This window comes from Oncorhynchus gorbuscha, linkage group LG10 (genome assembly GCF_021184085.1).
Source record: "Oncorhynchus gorbuscha isolate QuinsamMale2020 ecotype Even-year linkage group LG10, OgorEven_v1.0, whole genome shotgun sequence".
NCBI classification, from domain to species: domain Eukaryota; kingdom Metazoa; phylum Chordata; class Actinopteri; order Salmoniformes; family Salmonidae; genus Oncorhynchus; species Oncorhynchus gorbuscha.
The window spans coordinates 40076157-40091049 of record NC_060182.1 but is presented as its reverse complement, the minus strand read 5'-3'; the positions used below and the strand labels follow the sequence as shown (position 1 = coordinate 40091049).

Here is a 14893-nt window from a genome sequence, read left to right as displayed (position 1 = left end):
ATAAGTGTTCATTCAGTATTGTTGTAATTGTCATTATTATTATTATTACAATTAAATGAAATAAAAATCGGCCGATAAATCGGTATAGGCTTTTTTGGTCCTCCAATAATCGGTATCGGCGTTGAAAAATCATAATCGGTCGACCTCTACTTGGTACTATTGTTTGTACAGATGAACGTGGTACCTTCAGGTGTCTGTAAATTGCTCCCAAGGATGAACCAGACTTGTGGAGGGCTACAATTTTTTTCTGAGGTCTTGCCTGACTTATTTGTAGTTTCCCATGATGTCAAGCAAAGAGACACTGAGTTTGAAGGTAGGCCTTGAAATACATCCACAGGTACACAATTGATTCAAATTATGTCAATTAGTCTATCAGAAGCTTCTAATGCCATGACATAATTTTCTGGAATTTTCCAAGATGTTTAAAAGCACAGTCAACTTAGTGTATGTAAACGTCTGACTCACTGGAATTGTGTTACCGTGAGATATAAGTGAAATAATCTGTCTGTAAAGAATTGTTGGAAACATTACTTGTGTCATGCACAAAGTAGATGTCCTAACCCACTTGACAAAACTATAGTTTGTTAACAAGTAATTTGTGGAGTGGTTGAAATACAAGTTTTAATGACTCCAACCTAAGTGTATGTAAACTTCCGACTTCAACTGTATATATACTGTATATATGTCTGCTTAGTCAGTACTTAATGAGAGCGTTCAGTAAAACTCCCAGATTTACATGGATTTAGCTCAAACATGGAGCTCTTTTTTGGGCATGTTTGTGTTTGAGAATATACACTGCTCAAAAATAAAGAGAAAACTAAAATAACACATCCTAGATCTGAATGAATGAATGAAATATTCTTATTAAATACTTTTTTCTTTACATAGTTGAATGTGCTGAACAAAATCACACAAAAATTATCAATGGAAATCAAATTTATCAAGCCATGGAGGTCTGGATTTGGAGTCACACTCAAAATTAAAGTGGAAAACCACACTACAGGCTGATCCAACTTTGATGTAATGTCCTTAAAATAAGTCAAAATGAGGCTCAGTAGTGTGTGTGGCCTCCACGTGCCTATATGACCTCCCTACAACGCCTGGGCATGCTCCTGATGAAGTGATGGATGGTCTCCTGCGGGATCTCCTCCCAGACCTGGACTAAAGCATCCACCAACTCCTGGACAGTCTGTGGTGCAACGTGGCGTTGGTGGATGGAGCGAGACATGATGTCTCAGATGTGCTCAATTGGATTCAGGTCTGGGGAACGGGCGGGCCAGTCCATAGCATCAATGCCTTCCTCTTGCAGGAACTGCTGACACACTCCAGCCACATGAGGTCCAGCATTGTCTTGCATTAGGAGGAGCCCAGGGCCAACCACACCAGCATATGGTCTCACAAGGGGTCTGAGGATCTCATCTCGGTACCTAATGGCAGTCAGGCTACCTCTGGCGAGCACATGGAGGGCTGTGCGGCCCCCCCAAAAAATGCCACCCCACACCATGACTGACCCACCGCCAAACCGGTCATGCTGGAGGATGTTGCAGGCAGCAGAACGTTCTCCACGGCGTCGCCAGACTGTCACGTCTGTCACGTGCTCAGTGTGAACCTGCTTTGACCAGGTGGCGAATCGCATCTCTGCATGTCTGGCAGACATATCAGTGTGGATGACGGATCACCACCTCAAGCTGAACTTCGGCAAGACGGAGCTGCTCTTCCTCCCGGGGAAGGACTGCCCGTTCCATGATCTCGCCATCACGGTTGACAACTCCATTGTGTCCTCCTCCCAGAGCGCTAAGAACCTTGGCGTGATCCTGGACAACACCCTGTCGTTCTCAACTAACATCAAGGCGGTGGCCCGTTCCTGTAGGTTCATGCTCTACAACATCCGCAGAGTACGACCCTGCCTCACACAGGAAGCGGCGGAGGTCCTAATCCAGGCACTTGTCATCTCCCGTCTGGATTACTGCAACTCGCTGTTGGCTGGGCTCCCTGCCTGTGCCATTAAACCCCTACAACTCATCCAGAACGCCGCAGCCCGTCTAGTGTTCAACCTTCCCAAGTTCTCTCACGTCACCCCGCTCCTCCGCTCTCTCCACTGGCTTCCAGTTGAAGCTCGCATCCGCTACAAGACCATGGTGCTTGCCTACGGAGCTGTGAGGGGAACTGCACCTCAGTACCTCCAGGCTCTGATCAGGCCCTACACCCAAATAAGGGCACTGCGTTCATCCACCTCTGGCCTGCTCGCCTCCCTACCACTGAGGAAGTACAGTTCCCGCTCAGCCCAGTCAAAACTGTTCGCTGCTCTGGCTCCCCAATGGTGGAACAAACTCCCTCACGACGCCAGGACAGCGGAGTCAATCACCACCTTCCGGAGACACCTGAAACCCCACCTCTTTAAGGAATACCTAGGATAGGATAAAGTAATCCTTCTCACCCCCCCTTAAAAGATTTAGATGCACTATTGTAAAGTGGCTGTTCCACTGGATGTCATAAGGTGAATGCACCAATTTGTAAGTCGCTCTGGATAAGAGCGTCTGCTAAATGACTTAAATGTAAATGTAAATGCTTTCATCTGTGAAGAGCACAGTGCGCCAGTGGCAAATTTGCCAGTCTTGGTGTTCTCTGGCAAATACCAAACGTCCTGCACGGTGCTGTGGACGTCGGGCCCTCATACCACCCGCATGGAGTCTGTTTCTGACCGTTTGAGCAGACACATGCACATTTGAGGCCTGCTGGAGGTCATTTTGCAGGGCTCTGGCAGTGCTCCTCCTGCTCCTCCTTGCACAAAGGCGGAGGTAGCGGTCCTGCTTCTGGGTTGTTGCCCTCCTACGGCCTCCTCCACGTCTCCTGATGTATTGGCCTGTCTCCTGGTAGTGCCACCATGCTCTGGACACTACGCTGACAGACACAGCAAACATTCTTGCCACATCTCGCATTGTTGTGCCATCCTGGATGAGCTGCACTACCTGAGCCACTTGTGTGGGTTGTAGACTCTGTCTCATGCTACCACTAGAGTGAAAGCACCGCCAGCATTCAAAAGTGACCAAAACATCAGCCAGGAAGCATAGGAACTGGGAAGTGGTCTGTGGTCACCACCTGCAGAACCACTCCTTTTATTGGGGGTGTCTTGCTAAATGCCTATAATTTCCACCTGTTGTCTATTCCATTTGCACAACAGTATGTGTAATTTATTGTCAATCAGTGTTGCTTCCTAAGTGGACAGTTTGATTTCACAGAAGTGTGATTGACTTGGAGTTACATTGTGTTGTTGAAGTGTTCCCTTTATTTTTTGAGCAGTGTACTACAGAGATGTTGGTGAAATAAACTGATGTCTGATATCTGGACACCAACCAGCAACACAATCAAACCGAGTTTGGGAAACCCTGCTGTAGGGGATAGGGCGCCATTTGGGATGTAGCCTATGAGTAATGGTCTCATTTGGTTCAGTGCAGTATATCTGTCCTTTGTTATCTCTGTAGGTGATGAATCTGTGGGAAAGTAGCTTGAGAAACGTCCTGTTGGTCCGTCGTGTTTTTCTCAGTCGTTTATTTGGGAGCGTCTGGCTGCTTTAAGGCCCTACGATAGACATCCTGTCCTGCGGGCTGCTCTGGCTCAGACAGGGCTACTAGTCTGGCTGCTTTGCAGGTCCTGAACTGAACTAGAGGATAAGTGGTAATCACTGAGGCAGACTCAGCAAGAGAACTGGCTGGAGTAATAGGGCACATGAGTTCCCTGTTGATTATGACGTCCGAGCTGAGTCTCTGTGGTGCTGAGCCGGAACTGTTCATTCTCTCTCTCTCACTCACTCACTCACTCACTCACTCACTCACTCACTCACTCACTCACTCACCCACTCACCCACTCACCCACTCACTCACCCACTCACCCACTCACTCACTCACTCACTCACCCACTCACTCACCCACTCACTCACTCACTCACTCACTCACTCACTCACTCACTCACTCACTCACTCACTCACTCACTCACTCACTCACTCACTCACTCACTCACTCACTCACTCCTGGTCATAATACAATTGGTATAACTGATTAGGTTGGCCATAGACTTTATGAGAATAAATGCCTGTTCCCAGATCTGTTTTGCTAGCCTGCCACCTCCTATGGTCACCAGGCAATGAGATTAAGGGTTGGATGTGTATATTTGTACATTTTTTGTGTTGTTACCAGGCTCAGGCCCTGTGTGTGCCTTGTTTGATCAACGGGGAAACATATTGGTCCTGCACACTGGCTATTGTCCTGCAATATGCTATTGGGGGGGGGGGGGGGGGGACAATAGCTCAAATGTCAAAGGATGGGAATGGCATTGACTTCACAAAATCAACACAAAGCTGTGTATTCACTCCTTTGTCAGGCCGATCAATCTCAGGTCAAACAAGACAGAGCTTTGCTGGGTTTGCTAGTGGGCAGCGTGAGACTACGACGAAAGCGCCACACTTTTCTTCCTGCGTCACTGTATTTTTCCTCATTCCAAAACTATCCGGAGAGGTGCTAACTCTGTTGGAATAGTATTATTGTGCTGTGATACTTTTCTTAGCTTCTTCTTGTAAACACAGGATGTAGAAAGTCAAATGAAGTTAGCTAAATTGGGTTATGTTGCTCCAATTACCCAAATCTAGCTCGAGGCAACCATTCTGTGTCAGTGTGTGTGTGTGTGTGTGTGTGTGTGTGTGTGTGTGTGTGTGTGTGTGTGTGTGTGTGTGTGTGTGTGTGTGTGTGTGTGTGTGTGTGTGTGTGTGTGTGTGTGTGTGTGTGTGTGTGTGTGTGTGTGTGTGTGTGTGTGTGTTGCAGTCAGGTGGCCTGGAGAAACAGTAGAGACACTCCTAGTCTTCCTCTGGTCTGTCATGCTTTTAAAGCAACGTTAGAAACTTGGTGGTTCGAGCCCTAAATGCTGATTGGATGAAAGCTGTGGTATATTAGACAGTATCGTACGGGTCTGACAAAAACATACTGTTTTACTGTTCTAATTATATTGGTAACCAGTCTATAAGGCACGTCTGGGGTTTGTGGAATTTGGCTAATGTATCATGGCTAAGGGCTGCATCCAGGCACTCCACGTTGCGTCGTGCATGAGAACAGCTGTTAGCATTCGTATATTGGCAATATACCACACCCCCTCGGGCCTTATTGCTTAATTATACAGCTGCACACACCCATATACATGTACCTGTATGTACAGTACACACATACACACAGCTGTGTGTGTTCTACTCGGGCTTTAACCGTTAGGGGAGAAACAAACCTGGACATAAACCTGAACATCAGGTTGCCCCCCATGACATGCAACTTTTCAGGGAAGTTAGGAACAAATATACACAGGGGGTTAGGAAAGTCCATGGAGAATAAGAACACCTCCTCCCAGCTGCCCACTGCTCTGAGGCTAGGAAACACTGTCACCACCGATAAATCCACTATAATTGAGAATTTCAATAAGCATTTCTCTACGGCTGGCCATGCTTTCCACCTGGCTACCCCCACCCCGGTCAACTGCCCGGCACCCTTCACAGCAACCCGCCAAATCCCCCACCATTTCTCCTTTACCCAAATCCAGATAGCTGATGTTCTGAAAGAGCTGCAAAATCTGGACCCCTACAAATCAGCCGGGCTAGACAATCTGGACCCCCTCTTTCTAAAATGATCTGCCGAAATTGTTGCAACCCCTTATCTCAGTTCACTGGTCACCATAGCAGCACCCACTGGTAGCATGCACTCCAGCAGGTACAGTGCCTTGCGAAAGTATTCACCCCCCTTGAACTTTGCGACCTTTTGCCACATTTCAGGCTTCAAACATAAAGATATAAAACTGTATTTTTTTTGTGAAGAATCAACAACAAGTGGGACACAATCATGAAGTGGAACGACATTTATTGGATATTTCAAACATTTTTAACAAATCAAAAACTGAATAATTGGGCGTGCAAAATTATTCAGCCCCCTTAAGTTAATACTTTGTAGCGCCACCTTTTGCTGTGATTACAGCTGTAAGTTGCCTGGGGTATGTCTCTATCAGTTTTGCACATCGAGAGACTGAAATGTTTTCCCATTCCTCCTTGCAAAACAGCTTGAGCTCAGTGAGGTTGGATGGAGAGCATTTGTGAACAGCAGTTTTCAGTTCTTTCCACAGATTCTCGATTGGATTCAGGTCTGGACTTTGACTTGGCCATTCTAACACCTGGATATGTTTATTTTTGAACCATTCCATTGTAGATTTTGCTTTATGTTTTGGATCATTGTCTTGTTGGAAGACAAATCTCCGTCCCAGTCTCAGGTCTTTTGCAGACTCCATCAGGTTTTCTTCCAGAATGGTCCTGTATTTGGCTCCATCCATCTTCCCATCAATTTTAACCATATTCCCTGTCCCTGCTGAAGAAAAGCAGGCCCAAACCATGATGCTGCCACCACCATGTTTGACAGTGGGGATGGTGTGTTCAGGGTGATGAGCTGTGTTGCTTTTACGCCAAACATAACGTTTTGTATTGTTGCCAAAAAGTTCAATTTTGGTTTCATCTGACCAGAGCACCTTCTTCCACATGTTTGGTGTGTCTCCCATGTGGCTTGTGGCAAACTTTAAACAACACTTTTTATGGATATCTTTAAGAAATGGCTTTCTTCTTGCCACTCTTCCATAAAGACCAGATTTGTGCAATATACGACTGATTGTTGTCCTATGGACAGAGTCTCCCACCTCAGCTGTAGATCTCTGCAGTTCATCCAGAGTGATCATGGGCCTCTTGGCTGCATCTCTGATCAGTCTTCTCCTTGTATGAGCTGAAAGTTTAGAGGGACGGCCAGGTCTTGGTAGATTTGCAGTGGTCTGATACTCCTTCCATTTTAATATTATCGCTTGCACAGTGCTCCTTGGGATGTTTAAAGCTTGGGAAATCTTTTTGTATCCAAATCCGGCTTTAAACTTCTTCACAACAGTATCTCGGACCTGCCTGGTGTGTTCCTTGTTCTTTATGATGCTCTCTGCGCTTTTAACGGACCTCTGAGACTATCACAGTGCAGGTGCATTTATACAGAGACTTGATTACACACAGGTGGATTGTATTTATCATCATTAGTCATTTAGGTCAACATTGGATCATTCAGAGATCCTCACTGAACTTCTGGAGAGAGTTTGCTGCACTTAAAGTGAAGGGGCTGAATAATTTTGCACGCCCAATATTTCAGTTTTTGATTTGTTAAAAAAGTTTGAAATATCCAATAAATGTCGTTCCACTTCATGATTGTGTCCCACTTGTTGTTGAGCCTTCAAAAAAAAACGTTTTATATCTATATGTTTGAAGCCTGAAATGTGGCAAAAGGTCGCAAAGTTCAAGGGGGCCGAATACTTTCGCAACGCACTGTATATCTCACTGGTCAGCCCCAAAGCCAATTCCTCCTTTGGTCATCTTTCCTTCCAGTTCTCTGCTGCCAATGACTGGAACGAACTGCAAAAATATCTGAAGCTGGAGACTCATGTCTCCCTCACTAGCTTTAAGCACCAGCTGTCAGAGTAGCTCATTTATTTATCTTGCTCCTTTGCACCCCAGTATCTCTACTTGCACATTCAGCTTCTGCGCATCTACCAATCCAGTGTTTAATTGCTATATTGTAATTACTTCACCACCATGGCCTATTTATTGCCTTAACTCCCTTATCTTACCTCATTTGCACTCACTGTATATAGACTTTTTGTTTTCTTTTGTTCTGCTGTATTATTGACTATGTTTAGTTTATTCCATGTGTAACTCTGTGTTGTTGGGTGTCGAATTGCTATGCTTTATCTTGGCCAGGTTGCAATTGCAAATGAGAACTTGTTCTCAACTAGCCTACCTGGTTAAATAAAGGTGAAATAAAAATAAATAAATAAAAAACATTGAGCTGTTTGGTGGGTTTTCATGTTAGAGAAAACTGAAGGCGCCGCCTTCAGGAACAGGAACAACGAGTAGATAAGTAGCCTAATATCGTCTTTATTTCTTTGTAAAAAGGTTCATATTTGGATAATAAAAACACATTAATATGACACAATGAACAAACGTTATGCCCCAGCCCCTTGCTTTAAATATTCTACAATGTTCTTTACCAGAAAGCTGACAGAGATTTTCATGTTGTTATTCAGGGAACACATTTTGCTCTTTAGGATTTAAACTAATAACTACAATACAGGAAGCTCTCTGTGTCTGTCTCTCTCTGTGTCTTTCTGTGTCTGTCTCTCTGTGTCTGTCTCTCTGTTTCTCTCTCTCTGTGTCTCTCTGTGTCTGTCTCGCTCTCTCTGTCTGTCTCTCTCTGTCTCTGTCTCTGTCTCTCTCTCTGTCTCTCTCTCTGTCTCACTCTCTGTCTCACTCTCTGTGTCTCTCTCTGTGTCTCTCTCTGTGTTCTCTCTGTGTCTCTTTCTCTGTGTCTCTCTCTGTGTGTCTCTCTCTCTTGCTCTCTGTTTTTAGGGCTAGTGCAGAGTAGGCTGTGTGTACTACACAATTCAATTAGGAGAGTAGTGAACCCTGCTCTGTGCCTGTATTGTGCCCGGCGGTTCTTCCTTAATCTGCACGGCTAGTTGAGGCTGAGCGTGAGGAATAGGTTCTGGGCTGACGCTAGCCTGATCCCAGATCTGGAGTTGGCAAGACAGCATAAACAGACCTGGGACTACGCTTGGCTGTGGCAGATCCTGGATCGGATGGGTGGTTGTTTGTTCGATCTTATCGTCGTCGCATGTAGTTTCATTATCACTGGGTTGTTTGCATTGGAGCCGGACTTATTTCACATGATGAACTGTACTGGGAACTGTGCTAGTGACACCCACTCAGCAAACATTCATAGTTCTCTCGTCCTTACAGGATTAACAATGAAGAAATACAGACTATTTACGTTGACAGAGTGTCTGTCTGGATCCGCCAATGAAGCCCATAAATACTGTTTAGACCACTCAGTCCTACTGTGTCTTTCCCCCCCAAGAAGCTGACAGACGCCGTATACAACGTTACTGTACTGAACTGGTGGTAAACCACAAGTGTCATCAGCTGTATTTGTTACTGTCTGAGATTCTGAAATATCTCAAGTTTGAAAGTATTGTTGGATATCAAACTTTGTGGTCAGTTGTCTCATCCTGTTTCTGACATTTGGAATGAATGAGATGGAGCTCACACGGCGACAGCCGTGGGAGAGGAGAGGAGAGAGAGAGAGAGGAGAAATAAAGAGAGCAAGAGAGAGAGAGGAGAAATAAAGAGAGCAAGAGAGAGAGAGAGAAATAAAGAGAGCAAGAGAGAGAGAGGAGAAATAAAGAGAGCAAGAGAGAGAGAGAGAAATAAAGAGAGCAAGAGAGAGAGAGGAGAAATAAAGAGAGCAAGAGAGAGAGAGGAGAAATAAAGAGAGCAAGAGAGAGAGAGGAGAAATAAAGAGAGCGAGAGAGAGAGGAGAAATAAAGAGAGCAAGAGAGAGAGAGGAGAAATAAAGAGAGCAAGAGAGAGAGAGGAGAAATAAAGAGAGCAAGAGAGAGAGAGGAGAAATAAAGAGAGCAAGAGAGAGAGAGGAGAAATAAAGAGAGCAAGAGAGAGAGAGGAGAAATAAAGAGAGCAAGAGAGAGAGAGGAGAAATAAAGAGAGCAAGAGAGAGAGAGAGAAATAAAGAGAGCGAGAGAGAGAGGAGAAATAAAGAGAGCAAGAGAGAGAGAGGAGAAATAAAGAGAGCGAGAGAGAGAGAGGAGAAATAAAGAGAGCAAGAGAGAGAGAGGAGAAATAAAGAGAGCAAGAGAGAGAGAGGAGAAATAAAGAGAGCAAGAGAGAGAGAGGAGAAATAAAGAGAGCGAGAGAGAGAGGAGAAATAAAGAGAGCAAGAGAGAGAGAGAGAAATAAAGAGAGCAAGAGAGAGAGAGGAGAAATAAAGAGAGCAAGAGAGAGAGAGGAGAAATAAAGAGAGCAAGAGAGAGAGAGGAGAAATAAAGAGAGCAAGAGAGAGAGAGGAGAAATAAAGAGAGCAAGAGAGAGAGAGAAATAAAGAGAGCAAATAAAGAGAGCAAGAGAGAGAGAGGAGAAATAAAGAGAGCAAGAGAGAGAGAGGAGAAATAAAGAGAGCAAGAGAGAGAGAGGAGAAATAAAGAGAGCAAGAGAGAGAGAGGAGAAATAAAGAGAGCAAGAGAGAGAGAGGAGAAATAAAGAGAGCGAGAGAGACTGTGGAGAGACTGTGGTAGGTAACATTCTCCCCCCAAGCGAGAAAAGAAGGAAAGGAAAGAGGGAGTGAGAGAATTTAGAGCAAATTTGTACCGTTATTAACAGGACACATTCCTTGTGTAATTCTGGACATCTGGAATGCTCATGGTTTTTTTCGGAGCTGTGTGGGTTTTGGTCCTATCTAGTTGACTACTTTTGACCAGCGCCAATGGGTAGTGCACTAAATAGGGAATAGGGTGCCATTTGGAAGGCAATATTTTGTCAAAGAAGCCTAATGTAACAGATTCTCACTTGATCACTCCTCTTCAGTCCTTCAGGTCCGAGAACCCTACAGTAGTTCTCCACAGAGACGTTTTTTTTGTGAGTCAAATAATTGTTAATTTTTTAGAGGCTTTCAAGAAATATTTTTTTCCCCCCTCAGGCAGGCAGCTTTGCATTCTGTTATTTGTCATTTATTTTCAGAAAGTTTAACGAGTACTCTGTAGACGTTCAAAGGATCAGTGATTATAGTTGCGGTTTCTGTCAGTGTGGTTTTAAACAAAGCCGGCAAATGTAGAGTAAAGTTGAGTCGCTATGTGATTTTTCAGCTTCAGATTGTGTGTTTTAGGAGCAGCGTCTTATCGAAGTCTGACTCCCAGCAGACATCGGAGTCAGGAGTCAACGGCACCCTCGGCAGTAGCCTGGAAATCCAGTCTGTACGCGGCTCCATTTCACGCTCAGTCAGGATTTCCAGGCTACTCCAGCAATACTGCACAGAAAAGAAGCAATGTGCCACAGTCCTCATCCAGCCTCTCAGACAGCCAGTCCAACATGATTCATGCTGCACTCGTGCTGCTGATGGAAAGATCCAATCACCCCACTGCATTGTGGAAAATAAATAAAAATACACTTTATATGTGATATTCCACTGGTGTGAATCATTGTAGCGATAGGAATAGCATAGGAAAGTCCATGGGGGCATGATGCCTCACCACATGCTGTGGTTTATTGGTGGTATATTGGTTTATTGGTTGCACTTTTCATCTTGTACACATTCACAGCTAAAAGCTGCTAATGGTTGAATCGTTCAGAGGATCATGAGGGGTCCGGGTGGGGATCTCTTCACGCTCAGTTCGTGTAGCTCTTTCTCAATGAGCCTTTCTGAAATTCCTCACATCCCATCTCCTAGCCTCCTTCTCAACCACGTTGGAGATCTCTCACCTCAGACTTTCTTTAAAGGAGGCGGAGAGGAGTAAGGAAAGATGAACGAGGAAAGATGAATTGAGAAAGAGCCTGTGTGCTAGGAGGTGAGGGCAGGGGTAAGTTGTAGCTGAGGGTCACAGGTCAAGCTGACAGGCAGTTTGTGGTGTGTGTGTCTGTATTGGTGTGTGTGTGCGTGTGCATATGTGTGGTTTGGCTGTGGGGCTCCGTCTACGTGGGATGTAAAATGAGGGGCCCTGAGTCTGAGCAGGACTGTGAAAACAGAGCAAAACCTTCATGGTCTCTTCAAAGAGAAATGCTGAGGCGATCAGTTACACATGACCGGGTGGCGAGGAGAGGACCGGGTGGCGAGGAGAGGAGCTAGCTGTAACTAACAGCCTCGTATTGTTGAACTTCCTGGTGTCGTGAAGAGATTTCAGAGTTGACCACTGACCTCTGTTTATGGTCTCATGACTCATGGTAGGAAGTCTTTACCCCGAGGCAGAGGCCCATGTCATGGAACGAACACACACACTCGTCTGTGTTATACTGTATGGTGTTAACGCTCATGACGGTGGAGGAGAGACATAAAATGGGATAGTTGTCAAACGACAAATTAGCACAATCATGCTAAATGTCTTAATTTGAGCCTCAGCAGTAAAACATTTGGCCGTTGCCTGTGGGCTGTTCTCCTCTCTCATGTTGTGTGGTGTTAAGTGTTTTTATGGCTGGATAAGTGATAGCAATAAGATAGTAAGTAGCAAGTAATAATAGCCATTTCCTTTCTGTTTTAGAGAGAGGCTGTAGCTACTAGCTAGCCGGTGGTTAAAAAGTGCAGTGTAGTCACTACTGAAAGATTCAGACGCTTATTACCAACCGCAGAGAACGGGTGCTTCCCAAATGGAACCCAATTCCCTATTTAGTGCACTACTTTTGGGGCTCTGTCAAAAGTAGTGCACTAAATAGGGAAAAGGGTGCCATTTGGGGTGCAGAGGAGGGTTTTGGATGAGCTCATGCAACAGGATGCTACAAGTCAAGACAGGAAGTGAAGTCATAGGCCCCATAAAAATACCAAATTGGCCTCTAAAAACACAACATACTTGACGCATGATCGTCAGCCCTGAAACTGCCATGAAATGATCAATTATGATGAAATGATTAATGAATTACTCAACAAATATGTGTGCTCTCATATTTGCACTGGGGTGTGTCTGATGAGATCTTGTCTGTCTTGTGTTTCAGAATTCCATGAACCTTCCTCCCGACAAAGCCAGGCTCCTCAGACAGTATGACAATGACAAGAAATGGGACCTCATCTGCGACCAGGTAAACTCCTTGAAATACGACGACACATGTAGGCTACTGCAAGCAAACAATCCCACAGCTACACCTTTACAAACCCGCACATCTAGTCTGTTCGAACACCAAAAGCTGTGAAGCAATGTTGATAGATTTGATCTGAAAAAAACCATATTGTTGCAGTGTAGGTTTAGTCTTTTCTCTGTAACGGTTGGAACCCTGTTATGTTACACTGCTCACTCTGTCCACCCTCTTCCCCCCGTGTGTTATATTAGGAACGGTTTCAAGTGAAGAATCCTCCTCACACCTACATCTCCAAGCTCCGGGGCTACTTAGACCCAGGAGTCACGCGCAAGAAGTTCCGAAGGCGGGTCCAGGAATCCACTAAAGTTCTGAGGGAACTGGAGATCTCGCTGCGGACCAATCACATAGGGTGATGATCTATTCTCATCCCTCCCCTCTCTTCTCTTATGTCAACCAATGAGAGTCAGAGTACTGGAAATCCCCAATATTACTGTCCCTTCTCACATGGCGTTTGCAGGAATTGATGTCTTCTACGAATACCACACTGTAACGTTTCCCCTGGAGCGGGACACAGCTACAAGAATAATGGCTACTATGGAAGTGAAAGGCCGGTGGGAAATCAACTCCCTTGTTATTTTCCCCCGACAACAACCAATTCCATTATCGCCCCTTTAAGAATGACCCTATTTTTCTCCCCTTTAAGAGAGAAAGAGCCTTTCTGTGCTCTTCCTCTTTCGCTTCCTGTCCTAGGGACCAACAGCTTGTTTTCCTGATGCCCAGATCATTCCCTATTGTTCTGTCCTGCCACCCTCCCCAGCCGGCTTTACTTCATAGTGGAGTCTTCCTCTTCACAATGCACAGATGGTAGTCATTGTATTGTAACGCTAGGAAAGGAATGGTCCACTCCCCCCGTAACATAGCAGTGAGCAGGAAGCTTAGTTGTGTACGCCAGAGGGACAGTAAGCATGGCCTACCAACGATGAACCCTGGGAAAACAAACAAACAAATATGCACACACACACACACACACACACACACACACACACACACACACACACACACACACACACACACACACACACACACACACACACACACACACACACACACACACACACACACACACACACACACACACACACACACACACACACACACACACACACACACAACATTTGGTCAAACCCTCTATTCAGCCCTTCCTTCCTCACTATCATCCTCAAATGTCTCATTGATGTCACACAGATACTTACTGTAACCTCTGACGGAAGTGCGTCAGAGATGTCCCCCGTCCTTTAAATCAAACTCAAATATACTCTCGCATTCAAAACAGTTCTTTGTGATTTTTCATTGTAATTCAGGGCATACCTCCAATAATAACTCCTATAATAGTCTGTGTTCTAATGTCTTTCCAGAAAGACACACGGGCAGGAAAAGACCGAGGCTATTTTGAGACTTTGAGGCTTTGGTTTGGTTGGTAAATTCAGTGGAACAGAGCCCTGTTTATTGTGTCCGAATCCTGGCCCTCTCCGACGTGTTATTCCTCAGATTGCCAAGACAATCTGAAACAGCATCTGGTTGGACAGGAAAAGAAGGGGGGGGAGAGAGAGAGGGGCTGGTAGACAGGAAACTGATGATCAGGCGCTCCTCCCCCACCTCCCTTTTTCTTCTCCCTCCGCCCCAATCTCACTGCTTCTCACTATTTCCCCTCTTTCTCTGCTCACCTCTCTCTTCCTCACACTAGGGCCTTTCTCCCACCTATCCACTTTACCTTTGACTATCCAGAGTCTTGTGTTACCAAACAGTCTCCTGCCCCCAGTATCCTCCCTGACGTGCTTCTACACCTGCATTGCTTGCTGTTTGGGGTTTTAGGCTGGGTTTCTGTACAGCACTTTGAGATATCAGCTGATGTAAGAAGGGCTATATAAATACATTTGATTTGATTTAACCAGCATATTGGGGATATTTTGGAACCTTTACCCCAATTCAACTCCCCTGCATTTTACTAAGGGGGAAGCAGGGGTTTTGGGACTAAGGGGGAAAGGAAGACTGAGGGCTTGGTTGTTCAATCCGTATCGCTGATGTTCAGCGCTATAGCGAGAATGAAATTGAAAGGCAATGTTCCCGCGTTTGTGGAGACCGCATTCACGATAAACGTCCAATCGGAGATGAGCGTTCAATAAACGGCTCAATCGGAGATGACCTTTCAACTGAAATCGCGCT

The 14893-nt window shown here is 45.3% G+C and overlaps 1 protein-coding gene across 5 annotated transcripts in view; it reads left to right on the top strand.

Annotated features, from left to right (window-relative positions):
* The window catches only part of LOC124046084 (formin-like protein 3), a 59226-nt gene that overhangs the window by 20610 nt on the left and 23723 nt on the right, over nt 1–14893 (top strand). For all 5 annotated transcript variants that reach the window (XM_046366078.1, XM_046366075.1, XM_046366077.1 and 2 more), the window contains exons 2-3: nt 12590–12673; nt 12922–13079. In XM_046366078.1, coding sequence (XP_046222034.1) covers nt 12590–12673; nt 12922–13079 — 242 coding nt within the window. The remainder of the gene's footprint in view (nt 1–12589; nt 12674–12921; nt 13080–14893) is intronic.